Source organism: Falco naumanni, chromosome 6 (assembly GCF_017639655.2).
Source record: "Falco naumanni isolate bFalNau1 chromosome 6, bFalNau1.pat, whole genome shotgun sequence".
NCBI classification, from domain to species: Eukaryota; Metazoa; Chordata; class Aves; order Falconiformes; family Falconidae; genus Falco; species Falco naumanni.
Window position 1 is genome coordinate 15441892 of NC_054059.1, and position 25676 is coordinate 15467567.

Here is a 25676-nt window from a genome sequence, read left to right on the forward strand (position 1 = left end):
TAAGGTCAATGTACGGAGAGCATTGGAGAAGAAGTCAGTCTCTGACGCTGTTGCTATAACTCTAACAGTGAAAAAACTAATGTATTCCTCTCCATCAGTGTTCCCCTGGCAGAGGATTTCCCCACAGCTAGTGTAGATCACTGGTCTTTCTTCACTGGAATTATTGCCACTGAAATTGCTACCTTTGACTTTTCCCAAACGTTCAGTTGAACAGCTTGAGGGTACTAATAGTGCATCCATGCATAATTCAGAAGAAAACTGAAGAAACTTATAAGACTTCCAGATACAAAATAACATTCTTGTCAACTTCTAATAATGCTCTAATTACTAAATATGATAATTGAAGTCTTTTAATCCTATTTCAGCCAAGTTCCTTGTCCTGTGGAGATGAAAATTGCATTTCAATTTTCCAAAATCATATAGCTTTCTTCACCTGTAATCCTCATAAGGTATAACACAATGAACTTAAAAGTTTACATACTTTTATATCACAACTCTTTAGACTTTGGATTGGAGGAAGTTTAAGATTTGATTAAAGAGAAAAATACTTCTATACCAGATTATGTTATTACTGAAGAGATTCCTGTGCAAACCCACACAGAAGTTCTAGAATTTACTGAGCCGAATTGAGCATGCATTGTAACTAAGATCAAATGGAGAAAAAAATACTAGCATCTAGATTTATATAATATGCTTTTGTCATGTATAATAATTATCTATGTCACAAATAATGTATGTGCTTGTGAATATGTTCTAATTACCCCAATACAACAGTCCACTTTTTAAAGTCCAGTTCTCTGCTTCTGTCTGCTTTCACTGGTGTTCTAGCACTCACTTACATAGCACAAATTAGTATTACACCTCACACTTGCATGCTGAAATGCTACTTACCATGCTGCCACTTACACATACTGTAGCATAATGCTCTATTCATACAAGATTTAACCTAAGTACATACCTGGTACAGTTGCTGCTGCTTTGTTCCAGTGTATTAGTTCCTGTAAATATGCTGCTATTTTAGATAGTCTGACTGATAGTCTTTGGCAGTAATTTATCTATTACAGTGTTAAGCAGGCCTCAGCCCTCATACGAGCTTGATTCCGTTATAGTATCCTAGCTGGGGAGTTATTATAATAACTTTTCTATTATGATATTGATTCTACAATTGTAGCCTTTCTATAATAGAATCACAGTTATTACGGAATTGATATCGAGTGTTTCAGAAGAGAGTAGAGTATGTGAGAAATGTACTGTGAGACTGTATCTCATTTAGGGGTCATAACATTTTCATGAATGCTCTGATGTCTCTGTCAGGAAATACTGTTTTGTTCCATTAAAAATGTGCATACAATTCAAGAACAATGCAATTAGAAAATTTTATAGTTCCTAATGTTATATTTTATCTATAAATATATATATATTTATATCAATGCTGTTTCTGCCATGTGGAAGCACATTAAATGCAGACCTGAAAGTATTTATTTACAGAGAATAATAGGAAGAAGTAGTTGATATTAATCATATTTTGACATAAACATGCACTTTAATTTTCAATGAAAGAAAGACTCCTCATTCTTTTATGCTAAGGAGTAAAAGACTGTTTTCCCAAACCTGAGACCTACTATATTTTTCACTCCTGTGCTGGTGTCCATTACAGTTCAGCAAAGTACATTTTTTGTCTCAAGCTATATACTTTGTTATAAGGCTTAAACATACTCATTATATTCTTCACCCACACCAGCAAAATCAGAACTGTCTTTTTGTATTGTTACAGTTTTATTTGCTTTCCTTAGTTATAAGTCTTCGTATAACTTAAAGCTGGAGGAGTACATTGATTTACAGATTTTATCTGGCTCTTGCTCAGTTACTTGAAGGGAAGGGGAAGAATGCCTGCAGTTCAATTGTTCAAATATATCTTAGTAGGAGACAGTATCAAATGCTGATAAACACTGGTTTACTGTTTCTTAGTAAAGCTGGCCCACTTTTGAGTTGATTTAGTATTACATATTTACTTTCAAGGTGCTTCAGCTGAATTATTAGCTATTTCATGCCTATTTAGGTGTATTGTTGTTTTTGGTGTTTTGTAAGAACCTTGAAGTATATTCAAACATTCTGCTAATAGCCAGGTCTGTAGTAATAAATGCAAGTTTACTGTTCATAGCTTTGAAATGCCAACATGTTTTATGTATCATACAGACACATCAATGAAGTTAGTCATAACTGTTAGACACCAGTCCTTGCTGAGCGTGTAGCAGGATTGTCCCTGTATCAGGCCTGCTGCTTTCAGCATTTTTAGCATGCAAAAGGAGAACGATCCCACTACAATTTCTAGACCAACTGATTTTTACAGAAAATAAAGTAGGACTTACAAGGTCACTTTATTCTTACTTGGGATTGAAAGCTAAGAACAGATCTTGCACTCCCACACCAGAACTGGAAATTTGCCCCATTTTTCTGCACTGGTATTTAAGGAAAAGGCGAATCAAACTACTTCACCAACATTTCCATGACCCAGGGACCGAGCCAGTAATTCTGCTATTCCCAAAGAAACATCAGGAAGGAGGAAAGCTTTAAAATGTCCCTTTAAGGTAGAGATCATATATTTGATATGTGACAGCCATGTAAGAGCTGACATTAATTATTTTTCTTTAAAAAAAAAGGTTGTTAAATAACTTGTATTTAATAATTGGAGCAAAGAAATTTATTGTTCACTCCAAATTATTACATGATTCATTTAAAACAATGCACTGTATGTGTTTGGTCTAGATATTGCTAATAGGTATGACCTTTTTAATCAAAAATATGTAATTATAGAGGAAATTTGAAATTCAATTCTGAGAAAACGTCTACTTATTTGTTGCAGCCTTAATGACACATGTCTCCAAATGTGTTCCAATTAAGATTAAAGCAAAAATGGTAATTGTCCATTAAACATGTTGTGAAAGAAAGTAAACTAGTGAGAAAGGCAACTCAGCAGAAAAAAAAATGCTTAAGTCTGTTGAAAAGCAAGAGTAATAATGAAGTTTTCAGCATAGGACTCTCTATTATGGGAACAGTTAATTACAAAACAGATAATAAGTAAGAAATCTAAGTGCTCATGAAAGCAAAAAATTAGAGTAGAGATAATGGAGCAATTACTTTTTCAGTGCTCATAGGCTAAATCTCAGTCATTCCTGTGCCAAGACCCATTAAAAAAAGGCAGTTTTGCATGACCTGTGGCTCTTCCTAGGATATCTCTGTGTTAGACCATAAAAGAATATCCCCTGTTCAATATCAGTTTATATCTGGTTTTGCCACTGTCTTGACACTGAACAGCCAAATAAAATTTTGTTTAGGGGAAAAATGAAACTGGTGCATAGAGCTATGAAGGGCACTTTGCATCACACAGGGGCTTTTTCGTGGGCAGAGGAGCAACGTGGCCATGTTTGTGCTATATTACCTATAATATATGCATTGCCTCTAAGCAATATAGAAATTTGGTCTAAAAGGCTATGCATTGCTTAAGTGGGAATCAGTATGAGCTGGGACTTGCCGTTGGCTTACACATGAAGTCCCTGTAGAACCTTGGAAATTTTTTTTGGTATTTCTACTAATTTTTCTATTGTTTCTAAAAGTTGTCATCTAGATACATACATTCAGGTGTTTCTGCCTCCAAAAATGAAATAATTCAGAGAGCGAGTGTTTTGCTCAGCCTTTTCTAGTGTCAGTTTAGACACTTTTAGGTAGAATAGATACCCACAAGTGTCTGGGAGATATGACAAAATCTGTAAGAGACCTATGGCCTTCCAGAACAGCACTAAGAACACAAAGGCATCTCTAAAAGCCCCAGTTGCTTAATTGTCTATACAAATTCAGTGAGGTATGTGTTGCAGTTTCACCTCTGCTTTCCATTTACACCTTGGAACACACTTTGATCCACAAGAAAACTTTTATAAGCCTTTACAGCCCTGAGCACTCTGGGAATACTATGTGTGTAAATCTGATAAAAAAGCAGATAAGGGGGTTGAATTTCATTAGTCATTCTGTGAGAATGGTGTACAAGAACCTTGGTTGCCAGGAAGAGATTTAAGTTATGTAGATGATACAAGGTATATTCATTTCAAATGAGAATCTGTATGTATCTGGCCATTAATTTTACAGAAACTATGTGCAAACGACAATTTTTCAAATACTTAAAACAAGATTTATGTTTTCCTTGGTTGCCCCATAAATCATGAGGGCATTGCTGTTGCTCAAAGTAAGTTTACCAAATTTTAGGAGGGGTTTGGGCTGCTGAAAAAATATGTTAGCAGCTTTATTTTTCTACATGGTAGGCCTGTTTATGGTGTAGGGTCATCTGCCAATACACAAATAAAAGTAATAAAATAATTATCCTGGTATCAGCTGCTACAAATAATGCCTGGCCAACCTGTCAGTTTTTCAGAAAATGAAAACAGGATCTCAAAACACAGAAGGGTTTGGCCACCTGAACTGAACATGACCATTACTATACCTGAAAATGAAACCCACAGGTCCTAGGCCATGAGAAAAAAATTATTTTGATACCAGCTTTCTATAATTCTTACACATATATTAGTAATTTCATTTGAATTCTGATGCAATAAGCAAAGATAAGATAAAAGAATTAAAAGAAAAACATTCTCATATATTCCATTAGTGTAATAAACTTGTGGTAATTGTTTTTCTTAGTAACTTTCTTTTTTATTTTCTGAGAAAGAATGACGCATGCTTTTATGTGGAAATGTGAAACACAGATGTGGATACAAACATAATCTCATTGTTTAGTAGTCATAAACTTATATATTTAAAATGAAAAAACAAAATTCACCTAAATAATATATTCAACTTCTGGTTTTGTCTGTTTTTACAGAAATTTATACAGGTATGGAGCAATAATACATGCATCTCTGTGTGATTTTCATCTTAAAGTTTGTGATGTGGTTCTAAGTCATGCTTTATCCCAGCATTGTTGCATGATCTGCATTATCATATACAATTAAGGAAATGTTTTTTTACTTGAAAAGGGCTAAGTATTGCTTTTCAAATAGCCTTCCTTTTAAAATCAAACAAAATTATTGATGCTCAATTAGTATGGATTTCATAGAAAAATGCCTTTTCACAGGTTATATATAGAATCACAAAGCAATTCCTTTCATGGAAAGCAGAATTTGCATTCCAAAGAAAAGACTAGATTTCCTATAAATTGGAACTGAAAACAAAGACTTGTTATATTTTTCAACTCTAGAGGAATACTTCGCTTAATTTCAAGTAATATCAACATGTGCATGTTTCTGAAGGTATTTTTTCTTCCTATCCACTTTCACGGTACTTCTGGTTTTTTTATTTACATTTACTAGCCTTTAAACTTCTCAGAGCTGGAGGCATTTTGCTTTCTTATGCCACAAAGTAGATCAAGCTAAGTAGCCAGTTTATAAAATAATGGCAATCTTAGAGGTACATATAAACTTTTCACAGTTATAGAAAATGACAAATTTGAACTTTGAATAGAGACAATTTCACATTTAACATTAAGATGTTTAAACTTCACAGTTGCAGCCATCTCAAATTTTAGGCATCTAACTTATTGCTCATGTTGCTGGGATTATACAATAAATTTATGAAAGCCTTTGGGGGTGGGAGGCATTGAGCTGTATAAAGTTGATGAAAAACAAACCAGAGGTTTCTCTGAAGTGATCAAATATTTTTTTTAAATTGCAACTACTGTATCCACTAGTTTCAAAAGAACAGTTCTGGGAAAACCAGGAAGTTGCATATAGGTTGGGGGCAGGGATTGGGGGTGGTGGGGTGGGGTGTGTATTTATTTATTTTATATAGCCTTATTGTGCCTTTGTACATTGGATTATCTCCCATAACTAAACACATTTTTACTTTTTTTGAATGGTATTCAATTTACATAATTTACCTTGAAGAACAGTGTTGATTCACTTCAATGTTAGAAGTGCCTTTTAGCTCTGCTGTCAAAAGGTGAGCTACAGAAAGACTGAAACTTAATGATGTTGCAGTGATGTTTTGAAGATAAAGGAATAAAACTAAAACCAGAAAGTATATAGGAAGACAAATTTATCATGGAAGATTCATATGAGTAATTAGCTTTTACTTCATATATGAAATTAGTTTAATGTCATTTTGAAAAAATGGTCTCTGTGTTCTGACCCTAAGCATATAAAATAAATAATTTAAATTTAAATAAAAACATTCGTGAGTTAATATGAACTTCTGAAAATTTTCATGTATTCATGCAAGGCATATAAAATTAGTCTGTTGTAGATTTTCTCTCTATCCTTTCCTTGCTGGCATCCTTTAAGCTAGTGTAATTTTCTCATGATTGACTTCATGTGATATACATTCTGTTTCATTAAAATTAGAACAATGGTGAATCGACTGTAAGTAAGGTTACTGAAATCTAATGATACCAGCGTCATATGGTTACTGGAGCTGGATCCCAATAAAATCAAATACATTTTAAAAATTATCTTTTATGTTATCTAAAGATCACATACAAAGATCAGACCAGCATCACAGTTCCCATCAGAGCAGCTAGCAGAACTTGGACTGTGACACTCACTTTGCAACCTCACTGTGCACCTGATTCCTCTGACCCCAGTCTGGTGTGCAAGGTGCTGCTATCGGGTTGGTTCTTCCTCTCTTGTCCAAAACCCCCACATGGACCACTTGGCAACGATAGCACTTGGTCTGTCTTGAGAGCTTTGTGTCCTCATGAGCACATATTAAATACCAGTGCCAGACTACTTGGTATTATTTAGGAAATTGTCATCCAAATGACACACTTCTTGTTCTAGTACGAGCCATAGATAGTTTATTTTCACCATATTATCATAATCATGCCAGGATTTTGCAATAAGATATATTTTGTCATTGATTCAGTCCTTACTTTTACAGCAAAACACCGACTTTGAAAGCTGTTGTCAGATTTAATTCCTTAAAATGTTAGTAACAAATGGCTTTTTTATTAACTTATTTTCCAAAAAGAGTAACAATATTGAAGAGATGCCATTTCTGATTATAAAATAATTCTGTACTACACATCAAAACATTTAACATACACATTTATGCTGAGCAAATAAAACAAATAAACGTCAATAGTTTTGCATAAAGAAATGAAAATTTATCTCAGGTAATTAATTTACTTTCTATGTCATTTTTATAAATTATGCTTTTGACTTTTAATAATAGCCTTAACAGAACAATCTTCTTTAGAAAAAAAAAAAAAAAAGTATGTATTTTCAGTGTTTATATAAGATATTTAGATTCTACTGTAGAGGTATTATAAGCAAATACAGTAGAAAAGATAATTCATTAATATTAGGAGAATAACATTTCTAAATATGTAATCTGCTTCTCATTCCTAAACAAATAAAAAGAAGACTTTCCAAATAAATTATTATTTGGTATGTATTGTATGCTAATAGAGAAGCATAGTACATGCAATGAATATATGCTTCTATATATAGAGAGAAAGAAGTATATTTAATCCAATATATTGTGCAAGTGAAAAGAAAATAGTCCTTCAACTGAGTGTGCAATTTAACCATTTGTGCATATTCTTTTGAGGGTTGTTCAGATTTATTCTAATAGAGAGCCCTTTAATTGTCTAGTAAAGTCAAGACAATCTAGTCTTGTAATCAATAAAATATAGCCAAGAAACAGGCAAAAAGTTTAAACTCATCTAATGAAAATAAGCACAGTTGGAAAGACGTGTTGAGCTTATTAATTCATTAATGAACATCCGTGTTTCATTCTTTCACATGCGATACTGGGCATACTTTCTGTTACTTCTTGTCAGCTAACTACATTTTGTGAACATTACCGTTTTATTCTGTGATGGCCAGTTTAAAAGTCCTGATATGTCAGTGGGAGAAGACAGTTTTTAAACTGTTTTCCTGCACAGCATTCCTCTCTGTCAACAATCACAGAGTTACTATTTCGGAAACTTACCAGATCAAGTGACAACTTTCCTATATTAAGTAAAAAATAGATGCAGTCATACTAATCAGCTACATTTAAACATTTAGTATTTATAGATTTGCACAAAAATTATCTAACAAATATTTTACAAGAGAAAATGCAGAAGACATGAATTCTGAATTCTGATTAATCTACTTTATTAAAGAAATTTTTCACCTATAACTTGTTTGCAGATTGATTTACCCAAATAGCTTTAATCATACATTTACAACTGTAAAAAAACACTGATATGATAGCAACAGCAGCAGTGCATTCATTGTATTAACATGTAACCAACATTGCCTATTACTATCCAACCTTAATATTTGTGTGGATATACATTTTTCAAAAACATTCTGCTGTAAATCAGCCAACTTTCTTTTGTTTCCTTGCTACTTATATTGATGAACATTAATAATCAATTATTTAATAATGAATTATTTTCAGAATTATATTAAAATAATATAAACAGTTGTGAACCTCTAAGTGAGGAAATGGTCTTTAAATTATTAATTCTCAACACTTATGGTTAATAATTAATAGATTCAGGGAAAGTGACTGAGTAGGTGGGAGACAGTCTTACTATTTTCTTGTCTTTATGTTTTCCCAATCTTCCAGTGTGAATATGAATGAAATTTCTGCCAGTAGCAGCAAAAGATTTTTCATGCAGTGATATGCAGAAAAGCTGAGAAGGAGGAAAAAGAGGCTTAATTTCTAATTAAAGAGTGGTGAAGGTTGATTGAAAGAAGGCATTGAAAAAACTTCAGAATACTACTAGAAATTAATATTATAACCACATGTTTTGGCCTTGTTTGTTAAATAGGATTGTTAACCAGATCATCAACTTTATGACCAGATTTTTATTTACCATTCTTTGTAAATGTGAGGATAATGCAAATATTTTTTTTTTTTTGCTTTGTGCTGTTTCGCTTTACTGTAGCTAAAACAAAAGAAGTAATTTATGTTTCCCCTAATTCCTTAAAGAGGGGTAAGAAGTCTGTCAGGGAACAATTTTGGTGTAATTTCCAATCAGTACAAACTTCACTGAAATTCATACTCTTCTGGGGAGTTACCTTGAGTAAGAAACTGAAGAAGCAGTATAAACCCATGCTCCTGCTGGCAGAACAGCATAGGAGGAAGGTGCATGAGCTCCTTATCAGCTAGACATGCATACTGGTTGAGTTGCCATGCTGCCAGGGGAAGGAGCTGCAGGTGAAGAACAGGCTACACAACATCAGTGATGACAAAATGGAAGATGAAGAGCTTTTTCTTAGAGACCCTGAAGGGACAAAAGCCTGATACCCACAGGAGCAGGACCGGACAAGGGGGAAAGGATAGGTAGAGGATACAGTGAGGCACAGGGGGACAGACTATACAACACTGGAGGCTGGAAGATGACTACTTCTGACAACTTGAAGGAGACTTTCTCTTCACCTACAGAGGTTCACTTATAGAATAAGTATTAAGTTGTAACAACAGGTGACAAAAAGTCGGTTTCATTTGGATGGTCACGTTAGTTGTCTGAGTCTGATGCATACACACTCACCAGTACCACTAAAATGAAGCAATGGTTGAAAACAGGTAAAAGACTTCCTTCTCTGAAGGAAAGTGTCACCCATCTCTTGACCAGATCTAATGTCTGAGAAGGTTTATTTGTATATCAGAGGGCTAGATTCAGGATGCAGAAAAGAAATTGCCAAGGCTTTATCTGATGCTCAGATATCTTCCTTTTGCTGCTTGTCCATGCAGGCACCAATGATGCTGGCAACAGAGACCCTGAGCATATCAGAAGTGACTAGTGGACTCTGGCAGCAAAGGTGAAGGTGGGGGGTGGCAGGCAGCCAGAGTTTTCCACAGGACTGCTGGTAGGAATAGAAACATCCTGGGTGTTAGTATCTGATTAGTGGTACAGACAAGACTTCATCTTTATTACTATGAGCCCTCTTTGAGCAATGAGGTCTGATGGGGAAAGATGGAATCAGTCTAAAAAAAGAATGGAAAGCATCTTTGCCAACAGGATTGCTAACTCTGTGAAGATAGTTTTAAACTACATTAATTGGGGAATGCAGAGAAAAAACTAAAAGAAAGTGGAATTACATGGAGCTGGAAAGAATTGCCTGTTGGAAAACATGATCAGGGAAGCCATCACACTTCCTTGAGTACAACTGTGGGGCCCATCTTAAGTGCCTGCACATAACGTACACAGCATAAGCAAGACAGAATGTGTAAGAAGTCTATGTGTTTTCTCAGAACTACAGCCTCCTATCAGAAGAACAACACACCAAGTGAGATAGCTCGCGTTCCTGGCATACTGCAATGGATGGATGCAAGCTCTCTGGAAATATAGGCAGGGGAGATGAGGAGGCTGGGCTGAACTTCATGCAAAACAGTGTCTTGAATGTGTGGAGCTTTGCTATGGAATGGGTGATGGCGATGCACCGCTCAAGTGAATGGGGGCAAGATGAAAAATATTTAAAGAAATATTGTGGCAGGTGTCTGCTACAGACAGCTTGATACAGAAAAGTTTATGAAGTGTCTTTAGGAAACTGGAAAAAGACTCATGAACACAGGCCTTGGTTCTCATTGAGGTATTACCATCCTGACTTTTGCTGGGAAAACAACATGGAAAGATACAAGTAATCCAGGAGATTTTGGTGTCATGTTTAGTACAGATTTTTGAAAAAAATTGTGAGGTGAGACAACTAAAGGAGGTACTTGTCTGGATGCTCTATTAGTGAATAAGCAAGGGGTGGTTTGAGATGTAAAGGTCAAAACCAGCTTTGATGACAATGGCAGTGAGATGACGGAGTTTAAAATACTTAGAGAAATTAAGAATCCAAGTAGCAGAATAAGTCAGGACTTCAGTGAGCTGGCTTCGGTTTGCTCAGGGATCTGCTTGGCAAACTCCCATTAGACTGCACTGAAGGGAAAACTGATTTATCTCAGGCCCACTGACTTATCTTGAAGGAGAGTTTCCTCAAAGCACAGCTCTTTCCAGCGTGCAGAGACCCAAGCAGATGTGGCAGAAAAATGGACAAATGGAGAACTGTATGAGATTGAAGAGTAAAGGAAGTGCACAGAAGGTAGATGCAATGGTGAGCTAGCTATCCAGAAGGCACCCAGTCACAGAGGAACAGAATTCGGAAAGATCAAGGGCAACTGGAGCTAAAACTATTAAGGCAACTGAAGGGCAGCGAGAAAGTTTTCTATAGGTCTACCAGTAACAAAGAAAGATGGAGAAAAATGAGATCACATTGGTGAACTGACAAAGCATGTGGAAAAGTCTGAGATTCTCAATGTCTCTTTCATGCTGTTTTTTTTCACCAGTGGTGAAGCTGGGCTTGTTCAGCCTGGAGAAGTGAGTTTCAGAGAGACCTAACAGCAGCCTGATGCTTATTTAGCATGAGACAATAGAGAAGACAGATTAAGGTTCATTTTCTCAGAGCACACAGTGGAAGGCATCTATCCAAGCATTCATTAAAAGAACTCACAAGCCTTATAATCACATTGGATTTGAGGTGACAAACATGTCAATATGTGTTAAAATTTATGAAAGCAACAAAAGAACCTAAACGTGCAGGTTACCCCTATACCTTCCTCTCTGAATCTGTTCAAACGTAACCTTTTACATTTTAAATATTTCCCAAAATCTCTGAAATTGTTTGAGATAGTAAGAATCATGAGCAGCTGAAGCTTGAACCAAATTATAAATTATAAATTATAAATTTCTGAATAAGAAAATTACATTTTTATCCATAGTTCTCTGAAAATCAGTGGGTTTTGGAGGAACTGAGACCAGACAAAAGTTGTTCAGTTACAATTTGGTCAATTATATGATTTTCTACACACAGTGTAGAAAGAAAATCCAGAAGCAACCCAGTATGTTATTGAATCAGCAGAGCAAAATGTTTGAAATAAAAATCATACATAGAAGACAGGGGTCTGGGAGTATATTGAGCGTTTTAAAAATAAAGGTAATCCTTTTCTGAAATATATAGTTAATTCATGACACTTTGCCACAAGATACTGAGATTAAAAGCTTAAAAATCATTAACATTCCTATGACAGAACTGTGCACAGTCCTATTTATACTGCAGAAATATTTGTAAATAATTTAAACCTCTGGCCTACAGGACATATTGCGTCTTTAGTTTCCAATTGTTCATGAAAACTCTGTTATACTCTCATCCAAAAATTCTAGTATCTATCATTGAAGGTGAATATTAAAGTAGGGGAAAACTGATACGCTGTGGCAGGACTTTTTCTTTATCTACCAGAAATATATTCCCCCCCAAACACTTGGCGTGTAAGAGGATGGGCAAATCTGTTCTTCTATCAGCGCAGAAAAAAACCAAGTACTGCATTACTGGATCATCTGACAGTTCCACTTACACTGTGAGTCGTGTTAAGCCTATTTGTGTGGGTGTGAACTTCACATTAGGTCCCAGTAGGGTTGTCACCCATGTCAAGCTGTTGTGATAGAAAGATAAAAACTTCAGGGTAAAATCTCAGTATGCCATATGGTTGCTTTGCTATGCAATTTCATGAATTCCAGATCTGAGAGTGTCGGCTGCCTATGGCAGGATTATCCTGTACCAGAGAGATCACTGGGGACATAAAGACAGGGAACAACTTGTGCCATTATTTTTCTCCTATGTCAGCATGAAAGTGGGGTCAAAGAGTTGTTGGGTTTTTTTCACCTCAGTTCTGTTCCTTCTTGTTGTTTTTGCTATTAGGCATCTTCAGAATTCAGCCGTCAGATGATTGTCTTATGGTAAGGAGTCAGCTCATCTAAAATCCTGCTGGCATTTTGGCCAGTGTGTGTTTCATTATTACAAAGAAGGTCTGCTCATAGCTAGTGTGATACTATGTGAATAACAGTAAAGCAAAAGCAGCTAATGTGGCATAGGCCAATAAAATTTTGTCTATAATGACAATACAAGCAAAGGAGGAGATACGTGGGTTCAGCTGCCAGCAGCCAGTACTAAGGGTATAATAACTCTGTGCCTGACCATGCTCTTTTATAGCAGAGTCGAAATAATTTTACTGACAACGTATCTCAGTAAATATGAAAGTGCATTTCCCAAGTTAAAGTTAATAACATTCAGTCTCATGGACACCCTAGTACTGAGGTTATCCAATGAGTGTTTTTTGCTCTTTCACCATATCCTACACATTTAAGGAATTTTAAGCTTTCAAACAAGTCACACAATGGCACTGAGTGGCACTGTAGCTTGATCTCAATCATGACGCTGTAGTTAAAGTCTTGCTTTTCTCAAACTGCAATAAAATATTCAATATATTCCTTTAGAATAAGTTAACCACTTAACTGATTCAGTTTCCCCAAAATCATATGCAAAAACCCAGTATGAATTGCCAGTTCTGTTAGTTAGCAACTGGTCTACAAACTTAAAGCTGCCATATGCCTTAGGTGACTTGTAACACTGGTTGATTCTTTGTCAGGAATTGTTGTCTGAAATTTTGAGCCTGAAAAGAAGTTGAAAATTCTCAGTACTACTATCCATCTCACAAGCATGGCTTACCTCGTGTACCAGGTGCAGGCACCCAGCGCGGCGGGGGCTGCAGGGCCCTGTGAGGGGCAGCTGGGGCTGACCCGGGCTGCACACAGCCGGTTCCAGCCGGCTCCAGCTGGGTGGTGGGGCCTTGGGGAGAACCTCTGTAAGAAAGGGAAAAACGCTGCACAGGCAGTGAGTGAGGGAAAAAGTGTGAGAAACAGCCCTGTGAGCATTGAGGTGAGAGAGGGATGAGGAGGAGTTGGTGCTTCAGGGGCCAGAGCAGGGATTCCTCTCTGGAGAAGGCTGTGGTGGAGCAGGCCTCTGCCAGGAACTGTGGCCCATGGGGTGTCCACACGGGAGCAGGGGAAAAGTGTGAGGAGGACAGAGAGGCAGAGGGGAGCTCTTATGGACTGATCACACCCCCCATTCCCCATCCCCTGTGCTGCTCAGGGGTAGGGAGGAGGTAGAGTCGTCTGGAGTGAAGTTGAGCCTGGGAAGAAGAGGGGGATGGAGGAAGCTGGTTTTAGTTTTGTGTTTGTTCCTCATCATCCTATTCTATTTTTAATTGGCAATTAATTCAATCAGTTTTCTATGAGTCTGTTCTGCCTGTGACAGTAACTGGTAAGTGATGTCCCTATGTTTATCTTAACCCACAAGGTTTTCTATTTTGTTTTCTTCACTCACTCTGCTGAGGGGGAGTAAGAGAGCATCTGGGTGGGCATCTGGTAGCCAGCCACGGTCAACCCACCACAACATAACTGTATGGATTTGATTTTCCACATGACTACCCCGGTGCTTTATGTGGTAGTGTCACGTTGCCCATCACTGGATTAAGGTTACAGCCTGTGTAAGTGAAAGGGAGGCTGCTGGGGCAAGGAGAAGCTGCTCCACGAAGGAATGGCTTGGCAGCCAGAGCTGGGGCAAGGGCATTGGGGAAGTGGGCAGAGGGCCTGGAGTACTGCAGACCCCCGACAGCTCTACCAGAAAGCATAGCACAGACGCAGCCCAGCCTCAGCAGTCACAGAAGGGCAAATGGGCTTCAAAGTGGCTCAGAGGGGCTTGCGCAGTTTGTTGTAGCCCCAAAAACCACTGAGCTCTGTCTGAAAGAACAACCTTGCCTTCAGCAACACTGAGGGAAAAGGGAGGCAGCTTTACAAACCCAAACCCATTTGATCTCTTTTCTCTCTGCCCTCATCTGTGTAAGGGCCCTTTCTGAGAAAAGGCTTTGTTCATTGTCTGGGTGCCAGGTTGCAGAGCGATTATGCCTTAAAATGTAGTGAAGAAACAACTGACACTAAATGCAGCTCTCTGAGCTTACGTGCAAATCTATTCTGTGCTCACCTGTCTGCAATGAGGGGCTGCCCAAAGCCTCCCACAGCTTAATCCTGATGTGGGAAGAAGAGATGCTGTCAGATGAGCTTGGAAAGAGTAAACAGCTTGGTGGAGTGTGAACTGGCTGCGAAGGTGCTTTGCTGTATGTAGGCATATTCCAGGGCAGAACTTGGGTAGATAAGCAATTGTATATAACCAGCACTGATGCATGCAATAAAGGATCTCACCTGGGGTCCGTGCCTTCATGTCCCACATTCATCATTTTGAGTTTTGCTACTAGAAAACATGAATTAGTATTGCTTAGGATCTAATAAACTAAGGCTCTCTTTAAAGGGACATTTAATATTTTTGATCTATTTCTTGCAAATTAAAGATTTAGATGAAGGCATCTGTGACCCAAGATCAACATCACACAGTTCCTTGATTAGCCCAGATAAACATACATAATCTGTGATATACTGGAGTGTTTGTTGGAAAGAGTAGAAAGTGACTGTGTGAGATTTTCTATTGTACAGAAATTATATAAATGATGGAGACAATCATTATCAAACACATACATAATTTCAGTAAAATAACATGTTGCAAAATAACAAATTGCAAGCCGGATAATTACACAAGGTTACTTGCATTTAATTCATTTTCAGGATTGTGGGTTAATGTATAAACAATACATATGGTGCTGTGACAACAGAATATCAGGAAGATATAATAGGAAGCTTCAAAATTTTCATTAATTATTTTCAAATCTACTTTTTGAGCCATTTTAGAGAACAAGACTAAACAGAAAAAACAAAATATATTAATATACCTGTTATGATTTTAAAATGCAATGTCATATAAACAAAACAGATAACATTGTCTTTTTTTTTTCTTTGTAATTCTACAGCACAAATAAATATTTCTGCATGATAATATACATATATGTACCTCTGAGACCCTCCAACTCAGTTTTAACCAAGGATATAAAGAAAATACAGCTCATAATAGGCAGCAGCTGCAGGGATATGTTCATTAGTTAAACACTGACAGCTTTGCCATTTTCCTTTTCAGGTTTGAACTGTGAGTTTAGGCCTTGTGAGGCCAGCAATCCCTGTGAGAATGGAGCTGTGTGCATAGAAGAAATGAACTTGGATGTTTTTCCCCTTGGATTCCAGTGCCAGTGTATGAAGGGCTTTGCAGGTCCACGTTGTGAGATCAATGTCAATGAGTGCAGTTCTAACCCTTGCCTCCATGGATACTGCTATGACAGTGAGTTCAGACTGGTTACTCACTTTAATGTAGAGTAGTCTTTCTGTTGAAGCATCTGTAGTTACTGAGCTGCTCCGGGGAGAAGAGTGGATAATTTACTGAAATTTAGCTTGTCTGAAGCTCCAGAGCCAGTACCAGAAGGATTATTTTTGCCAAAATGCCTCAACTCCTGGCACTGGGCTTTGTGTGTTCAGGGGGCCAGAAGTGCATCTAATGAGAAACTTTAATGAGATTTGTGCTGTCTCCTTTGATACCTAAATTAGCCAAACACATCTTACATTGTGCATTCAATGAGAGGGTACTCAGGTGCTGAAAAGGAGCTCATAGAGCAGTTAGGCAGCATATGTCATAATTCTAATGAGTCCAAAACCTACATTAAATATCAAACTCATGCAAAATGGAGTGTCTGTTTACTATTAAGTGCCTTCTAGCACGTAACTGTGTAATTTACACTTTCACTGATTGATAATATGTAAAACTTTTAGAAGAAACAATGAATTACTCTATTCTGACTGGATTGGCAGGGTATGTTTAGTAGCTCCCATTACATATGGAGTGCTTACTGGAAAGTTTTATGAGGCTATTACCACCTATCAGATACTTTCTATGCTTGATGAAAAGAAGTGAAAGTGGTAATTTTCAGAGAATCTCATAATGCTGGGTTTGGAAAGCAGAATGATATCTGGAGGTCATGTACCCAAAAGCAGAAGAAGCTGGACTATCAACAGTGCTAAAACAGGTCAGCCAGGGATTTTTCTAGCTGAGTTTTGAAAGCCTCTAAGGATAGACAGAAATTCCAAAACTCTTTGGGATAGCCTATTCCACTGATGCGCTACTCTTGTAGTGTTTCCTTCCCCCTCCCAATTCCACCTGAATCTCCTAAACTAACTTTTGGCAGTTGCCCTTATTATATCATGTAACACTACTAATTGATATTCTGTTCTGTCACTTGTGCAACTGCCCTTGTTATAAGACCCTCTAAACTATTAACCCTTCCCTGAAGGGACTAATACAAAACAAGCCTGGCTGACTCCACTTTTCCTCATAGGTCCCACACTTTAAGCATTGAGCAACCATGTTTGCCTTCTGCTACATCTCTCTCCTGTTTCCCCACACCTTTTAAAAATGAGGTGATGACTCAAGAAGTTCCCTGAAATTCAAACTCTTTACACAAATTTGCAGATGTAATCAACTACTGGTTTCAAATGAGATCTCAAAGAACCGACCCCAAATTATTAAATATATAATGGCCTAAAACTATCTCAGTTTCTTTAAAAAAATACTATAATTAAATCAGTTTCAATAAGCTTTAAGAATTCTATCTCTCCGTGCATGGGAACAAGGTGAGTGGCTTCATATTTTACCTAGTAAAGACTATTTCCTAACAAGTTTGCAGATGTTTTCTATGCATTCTATATTGGTTCCAAGGTATTTTTGAGCTGTAATTTATAAGAACTGCAGTAAAGTTCTTCACATTCATGAAGTGCCAGATCTTTTGGGGACAGCTTGTCTTTGTGATGCCTCTGGATAGATGATGTGGGCATCTCAGTTCCTCTAGGCTATGTGCACTGGCTGCAGAGAGCTGGAATCCTATGGAAGCTAGGAAGCTCTTAGCAGATGAATAATGCTCCTGCTCTGAAGGACTTAAAGCATTTAGTGAATACAATAGCAGCTATGTTTACAGACACAATGGCAGAATAGATTCCATGGTAAATCTCAGTGATAATGAAGAATCCAGGGACCTCTGAGGTTAGAATAAATGCAAGCCTGCAAGAAATGCCATTATTGCTGTCATGCACTCCTTATGTGGATGTAGCACTCTAAATTAGATTCCGCTCTGTTTGGATCATTAATGATGAAAAAGGGAAAGGATTCTTATCATTACCTTGTTAAGATTAAAATGAAGCATGGAAATACATCATAACTTGGGCTGTCAAATTCAACTCAAGCAAGTTCTCCTTTAATATATTCGTATAAAATGAGGCATCCTTTACCAAAAGAAAACAAAAAAAAGCCAAACCAAACAATGTTTAACTGCTCCATCTCATTTAGGCACAATATCAGAGATAAAGTCTTATGCATGTACTTTGTGTACAGTTTTGTGATGGAAAATTACTCATTAGCTTATAAGATGCCATAATTTTTTCAGAACCTAGTAAGGGGTCCTTGATTTATAATCCTTACCTCAAAATATTGGAAATGTTTAAGCAAAATGCAGTACATGAATCTGCTTTCATATTAAAAGGGTTTTTTGAGATACTGCTTTTTTTTTTTTTTTAATTTTTTTTTTTAACATTTCCACACCCTTTAGGTAGCTAATCTGAATCTCTTCCAGATAGTAGTCATAATTGTAACTTACTTTACTATATTCAGTTGTTATTCTAAAAGACTCTTAGCACTAAGCCACTCTCTCTGTTACAGTTGTCAATGGCTTCTATTGTTTGTGCAACCCAGGATATGCAGGACTGAAATGTGACCAGGATATTGATGACTGCGTAATCAATGCTTGTGAACACAATTCTACATGTGTTGATCTACATCTGGTTAGTAGATTATATTTTTTAATCAAAATGATTACTAAGTTTTCTTCCTGAATTCTGAAGTAATACTATTGCAGTTTTAAACCTCCTCTTAATCCATACCCCTGAAAAAAGTTTTATAATCATGCTTTCCAGTCACTGTTTTTTTGTTTATTTGTAATGATATAGACAATGGGAATGTTTTTATTATTTAAAAGCAGTTATTGAGTCAATATGTTTCTTGGGGAATTCAAAAGGGGAGGAATATTTCCAACAGGTGTGTTTAAGGCCTCATTATAAGTCATAGGAATATTCATTTACACTAGTGACATTGGCTTCAAAGGGCTTAAAAAGTATCTTACCTCCAAATAGCTTTACTTTAAGTACTTCAGCATTTATTTTCAAAATTCTTCAGCTATACTATTTCCTGAAACATCGATAATTCTGCTTCTCAGAAATAAAAACATTCTATCAGCTGATTCCTTCACAGGAGGAAAGGAGAAAACAGACATTCACATTGTGTAAACTTTGGCAGCAGAGGTGGACCATGTTCTCTGTCACTCCCTCCAGGAATCAATTTATTTTCAATGTACTCAGTAGGGACACTAAGACTAGACAGTATGAGTATTGTCCTTAAGAAACATACAGATTGTCAGAGAAATTTGGGGTGGTTAAGAACGGTTGGCACTTTTTTCCCTTCTAGTTTCTACCAGCTTGTCTGTGAGAATGTTCAAGTAATAAAATGTTAAAGCAAGGTGTAGACTTCAGATTAAAAGATGCCTGATTGTAGGTGTCTATATATGGCATGAGCTAAGCATCTAAGTACCCACCAAAGATGCTAGAATCCTTGCTGATGCAGTCAGCACAATCCAGAATTGTCAGATGACCTTTTGATCATTGTCTTTGGTTGACTTTTTCAGAAATCATATCCAGGCTTTAGACGTAGTGTGCTCCATTTTCAGTGCAAGGTTAGTTCAAGATGATTGAAAATTTTATATTCCAAAGCAAAGAACTGAGGTAGTAGTAAGAGGGAAAATATCGAAATTACTGTACAGCAAGCTGTTTTTCCAGTTCCAAAGGATTGGCTTAGATAAGCAAGTCAAATGCAGCTCTGTTTGCAGAGTGAATTAAAAGAGACAAATGATAGTGGTTCAATAGTAGAAGAGAATAAAAATAATAATAAAAAACCATTCTTCATAAATGTCCTTTAGTGTATAAAAGTATTTACTTTGGAATATATATTTCAGGGATAATGTATTTATAAGCATAGTGCTGGACTGTCATATTTGCGAGTGCATGCTTCCAGTAATGCTCCACTTGACTTCAGAAGGTTTCCACAGGAAACAAGAACCAATATTATTTCTCAGATCCTGAAGACACTGAAGCCTTTGTGTTGCTACATTGGGCAGTTATGCCATAAAGACAAATTCCCCCTGAAGCTGTAGTCAAAGATCCTCTTCTGCTACATTATTTTCACTTCACAAAGCTTTGCAAGACTTATAGTATTTTCTAGTCTGAAAATAAATCCTACATGGGTGAAACAAAACCATTTTTCCATGTAGTGGGAGGGGTTTTCTCTTTTGTTTAAAGAATATGAAATAGTTTTGTACCTGACTCAAACTGTTTGCATTTCTAGAGAAAGTCTGAATGTTACTTCTACTCCATCAATTATAGGTTAGACTATGGTGTCTCTTCTGTAACAAAATAACTTCCAAAGGAAAAAAAGCGAATTCACATGAAATATGTAGAACTGATAATTTATCTACTTTTTTTTGTCATCCACAGACTACCAGGTCATTTGCTAATTTTAGTAGGTCTCTAGCTGCTAACCTTTATTTAGAACTACCTTCAGGCTTGCAAAGAATACTTGGCACTTGGCATGGAAAATAGCCTAGAGAAAGAAAGGTTACCCCATTTTTTTAGTTACTTGCAAATTCTGTGATATGTCTTCCTTTAGATTTTAAAATTCTATTCCAAGGTTTCTGACTGAAAAACTGTGAGTGAAAGTAAGTGTGAGTGAAAGTTTCTGGCATCATTTCACCTTGACTAAGTGGTTGTAAAGGTATACAAGAATGGGCACTAACAGATGGTGCTGTACGTGACACTTGACATGAGACTTTTTTTCTACCTCAGTACATACCCAGTGTAGCATGTGTTTGGAAAGCACACCTGGAAGGAATATATTTCCTGGGGTACCATTCTTTTTTTTCACAAATTATATTTTTTGTATTGTTTAAAAGCTCATTAAAAAAAATCCAAACAAGTTCTAATGATTATCACTAGATCTTTCTCAAATCCATTATACTGTTCTAATGTAATTAGTAAGGACAGTTTTTTGTAGCAAGAAAAATATATTGTAATATATATGTTGAGGTTAAATAATTTGAAGCATTATTTATCATTAATAATTAATAAACTTTAACTTATAGCTATTATTGTGGTACCGATTCATCTAACTTTAAGTCCTTACTAAGCTGTTTTCATATGCAGATGCCACTGTATCACTGTTTACTGACATTTCTAAACCATCATATCAAACGATTACTTTTTCTCCATGCTGAAAACTTTATTTCTGTTTGCATACCCAATTCAGATATACTGTATGCCATGTACCCAGTCAAAATCTGTGACAAACTTGGTTGCATTGACTGCCTCTGTCTTTCCCCTCGATAAGATACTGTTTTACTGCACAGCACTTACATAAAAAGAGTATTCTCAGACCATGTGATAATCAGATGATTTTACCAGACAAAATTTTTTTTCTCAATAAATAAAATAAAATAAAATAAATGCCTATATATTTAAACAGATTCAACAGTGGAGAATGCAATAGCCTATTTATTAAGAGATGCTTTGTAGAATCCAGTTATACAAAATTTTCAGTCTGTGCATGTGGACTTAAATTAATATATATAAACTAGAAAGATCTTGTGGTGTTCAGTGTTGACAGCCAAGTAGATTAGATTCTCTCATTGTTACATATTCCTATATTTTCATTCAGACTATTCACTCAGCGCTGGCTCTTTTTTTACAAAAAGCTATGCCACCAGATAGAAATTTATTTCTCACAGTTTCAGGCTCCTTAAGTTCTCCTTAATTGGTGAAAAGTATCTAGAGTTGGCCATGTGTCACACAGGTTATTAAAGGTGTCATTCTGGAGGGAGGGCTAAAGGCATGGGATAAGTTTGGGGTTTCATGTGAGGTTAGTTTCTCGTGTAGTCAGCTAACATTTTAATGTTACAAATATGTCAAGTTGCCTAGCGTAGTGATTAATGGACATGAAGAAAAAGGTTTTCTATCATATCAAAATAAAATATTCTGGAGTATTTCTCATAAGGAATACTTTCCACCTGCACACTAATCGCTAAGACACGCAACCATACCTCACCTTTTAGAACAGAAAATGGCTTTAAAGTGTAGAAATCACTTTAATTAGACATAAAATTTCAAAGGTCTCAGGCTAAAGGTAACGTTTCTTCCTGAAAGGGTGGGGTCACAAGAGAGGTTCTGGAAATACAACTTCTCAGATTAGCTTAAAAGGCTTCTGAAATGGCTTTTTTAACATTGAACAAACTGTTTTAATAGTTCTCTGCTTTAGCTCAGTAGTTCAGAACAAATGCTAATCCAGCTTATTTGCCTCACTGGGAAAAGTTCTTGCTCATAGTTAAGAATTTCATTCAGAAGTGGTGGATTCAGTCTTAGCTAATTTAAGACCAACTTGGTTTTCTTGTACCAAATTGCTCTCTGGAAAAATGTTTGCCCTGTCCATTTTTTTTTTTTCTTTTCCTTCTGTGCCATAATCTTACTAAATGATTTTTTCTTTAAAACAAATGATTTCTACTTGTTTCCACTTTGCAAGTCAAGAGCAAAAATAACAAGAAAAAAAGCCCAAATCCTGTGAAGTGTCTTGTAGGGTATGTACATTAACATTTTAGTTTGTATTACAAGAACACTCCTGAAGCAAATCTCCCAGCTGTACCCCCTTACTACATATAATTTGCATTGCGGAGAAGACTTGAATGATGCAAACAGGATTTCTCTTGCATGAAACTAAACCAGAAAATGCTCTCCACACATGCATATAATGGGCTCCAATCACAGATTTTCAGTCCCTGGGTTTAGATAAAAACTATTTTAAAGTAAAACCCTCAGAATCCAAGTAGTGTGTATGTTGGGTCCCCAGTGCCAACAGTTTTCAGAGATTTGTTGCTGTTGCTGATTGCTACTGTAAATGTACCCATAGTCATTTGAAGTTTCATGAAAACAGAGCACAGTTCATACAGCCTGGTTACATTACATTACATATTATTTTCTTTTAAATGTATACAATTTACATAAATTGTATGCCATGGAGGTTTTAGGAGATATAAGTTCTGAAATATACATATATATATGTACCCCAATATATTAATTTTGCCACTGGTGTTGCTACAAAGTAAATTATTTCAGCCAGTTTAGCAAAACTGTTTTACTTCATACATGCACAGCATGTACCTTCAAACGTTCAAAATTATGTTTAGTCATGCAACTGCTGAAAAACTGCATGAGTCTGAAATTTACCTTATGAGTTCCCTTTCTATTAAAAGCTTTTTCTGAAACCAGCAGTGATGATTTCTTGCATGGTAATGTAGAAAGTTACATCTATCTAACATCTTAGAATTTATTTCACTCAGGTAGATTGAGCAAAGAGTTTCCATGGGCTCTCAAGACTAACACTGATTCACTAAATAATATTTTTCTTATTTTTGTAACATATTAGATTCAGCAATGATTCTATTCCATAGCAAGCTTGGCAATGAGTGGAAAAAGAAAGGCAATAAATGCACATGGATTTCTGATACATGACAGTAAACAAAAGTCAGTAACAAAAATCAGGTGGAAGCCTTGAAGTATTATTTCTGCTACACTGCAGTATCTCATAAGCAAAAATATCAATATGTAATACAGAAAAAGTGTATTTTTACATTTTGTAATATTTATTATTTTTTATTATATTTATTTTTTATATATTTATTTATATATATATATAATAAATATATATATTTATTATATTATATTTATTATAAATGTAATATTTAAAATTAACTAATAGGGGCCATAACCAAGTCCTGCCAGGCAAATTTTATATTTGGGCACATACAGTTCCAAAAAAAGTAAAGATGTCCCTATAAATATTTTTAAATTAGCACATATCTTGCAGTATTTTTTGTTTCTTTATTCATTATAATTTGTGACAGCCTATTTCTCTTATGACAATGGAAAAGAGAGAGCTGAATAAGGCCTCTGAAAAATTAACAGGTCCTATACTATATTTGGCACCATGTTACTTGTCATGAGAGCCAGTTGTTCTTCTTTCTGTTATCTATCTTCATTCAGAGAGAACTTTTAAAACCAAACTATATTAATGTCATACTCTTGTTGTATATAGCCTTTCATTTGGATAACATAAAAACCTGAAACATGCTGAGATATTGCCCAGAAAAGTAATTTTAAAGGATAATTTGTAATATCTTACTCTTTTACAAAAGAACTGACTCTGATAGCACTAGGTAAACATTAAATTCATTCAGTAAGTAATCATACTAGTTGATTTCTATAGGTCTATTGGGAAATCATGAAAATAGATTTGAACCCAAATCAGATTTGGGTTCAATTGAAATCAAAACTCTTACCTAAAATTTCTTTTCAATGTAATTCTTATAGCTTCTTATTATTTCCTCATTACTTTCCCTTATCACTTCAAGTTCTGCATTCATACTAGTTTTCGACTGCCATTTAGTGGTCCAGCGTAAGGGCTATTTGCAGCCCTATGCAGGGATGCATTCGCACATAGACCCAGTCAGAATCTGGAGTCAGTCAGAAGCTTTCTGAAGCAGTAATTATATATGTATTTGCTTCTTTGAGGCATACTACCAAGACTTTAAAAATAGTTACAGGCACCTGCATCGCCTTCTGGATCTGTTATAAAAAAGAAAGCTTTTTTAGAGTTCTCTACTAACAGTTTTAATTTCTGAATCTATTTATACTAAGGCAAAGAGTTGATATATTGCATAAATGCCACCTTATGTTTAGAATCATAGAATCATCTAGGTTGGAAAAGACCTTTAAGATCATCAAGTCCAACCGTTAATGCAGGACTGATAACTCATCACTAAACCATGCCTCTAAGCACCACATCTACACATTTTTTTAACACTTCCAGGGATGGAGATTCCACTACTTCCCTGAGGAGCCTGTTCCAATGCTTCACTACCCTTTTTGTGAAAATGTTTTTCCCGATATGCAATCTGAACCTCCTCTAGTGCATCTTGAGGCCATTTCTTCTTGTCCTATCACTTGTTACCTGAGAGAAGAGACCTACCCCCACCTGCTTACAACCTCCTTTCAGGTAGTTGTAGAGAGCAGTAAGGTCCCCCTGAGACTCATTTTCTCCAGATTAAACAATTCCCATTCCCTCAGCTGCTCCTTATAAGACTTGTGCTTCAGACCTGTCACCACCTTCGTTGCCCTTCTCTGGACACACTTCAGCACCTCGATGTCCCTCTTGAAGTGAGGGGCCAAAAACAGGATTTGAGGTGCAGCTCCACCAGTGCTGAGTACTGGGGGACAATCACTTCCCCCGTCATGCTGCTCATGCTATTTTGGATACCAGCCAGGATGCTCCTGGCCTTCTTGGCCACCTGGGCACACTGCTGGCTCATGTTCAGCCAGCTGTCAACCAGCACCTCCAGGTCCTTTTCCACCAGGCAGTTTTCCAGCCACTCTTCCCCAAGCCTGTAGTGTTTGTGTGTGTGCGCGTTGTTGTGACCCAAGTGCAGGATCCAGCACTGAGCCCTGTTGAGCCTCCTACAACTGGTATCTGCCCATTGGTCCAGGCTGTCCAGATGCCTCTGCAGAGCTTTCCTGCCCTCCAGCAGATCAACATTCTGTCACTAAGCTTGGTGTCTTCTGCAAACTTAATGAGGGTACGCTCAATCCCCTCATTCAGATTGTCAATATTGAGCCCTGGGAAACACCACTTGTGACTGGCCACCGATTGGATGTAACTCCATTCACCACCATTCTTTGGGTTTGG

The 25676-nt window shown here is 36.6% G+C and overlaps 1 protein-coding gene across 1 annotated transcript in view; it reads left to right on the forward strand.

The window, feature by feature from the left end:
* Positions 1-25676, forward strand: part of EYS (eyes shut homolog) — an 867458-nt gene that overhangs the window by 265657 nt on the left and 576125 nt on the right. The window contains exons 18-19 of the mRNA XM_040598785.1: positions 15885-16082; positions 18504-18625. Coding sequence (XP_040454719.1) covers positions 15885-16082; positions 18504-18625 — 320 coding nt within the window. The remainder of the gene's footprint in view (positions 1-15884; positions 16083-18503; positions 18626-25676) is intronic.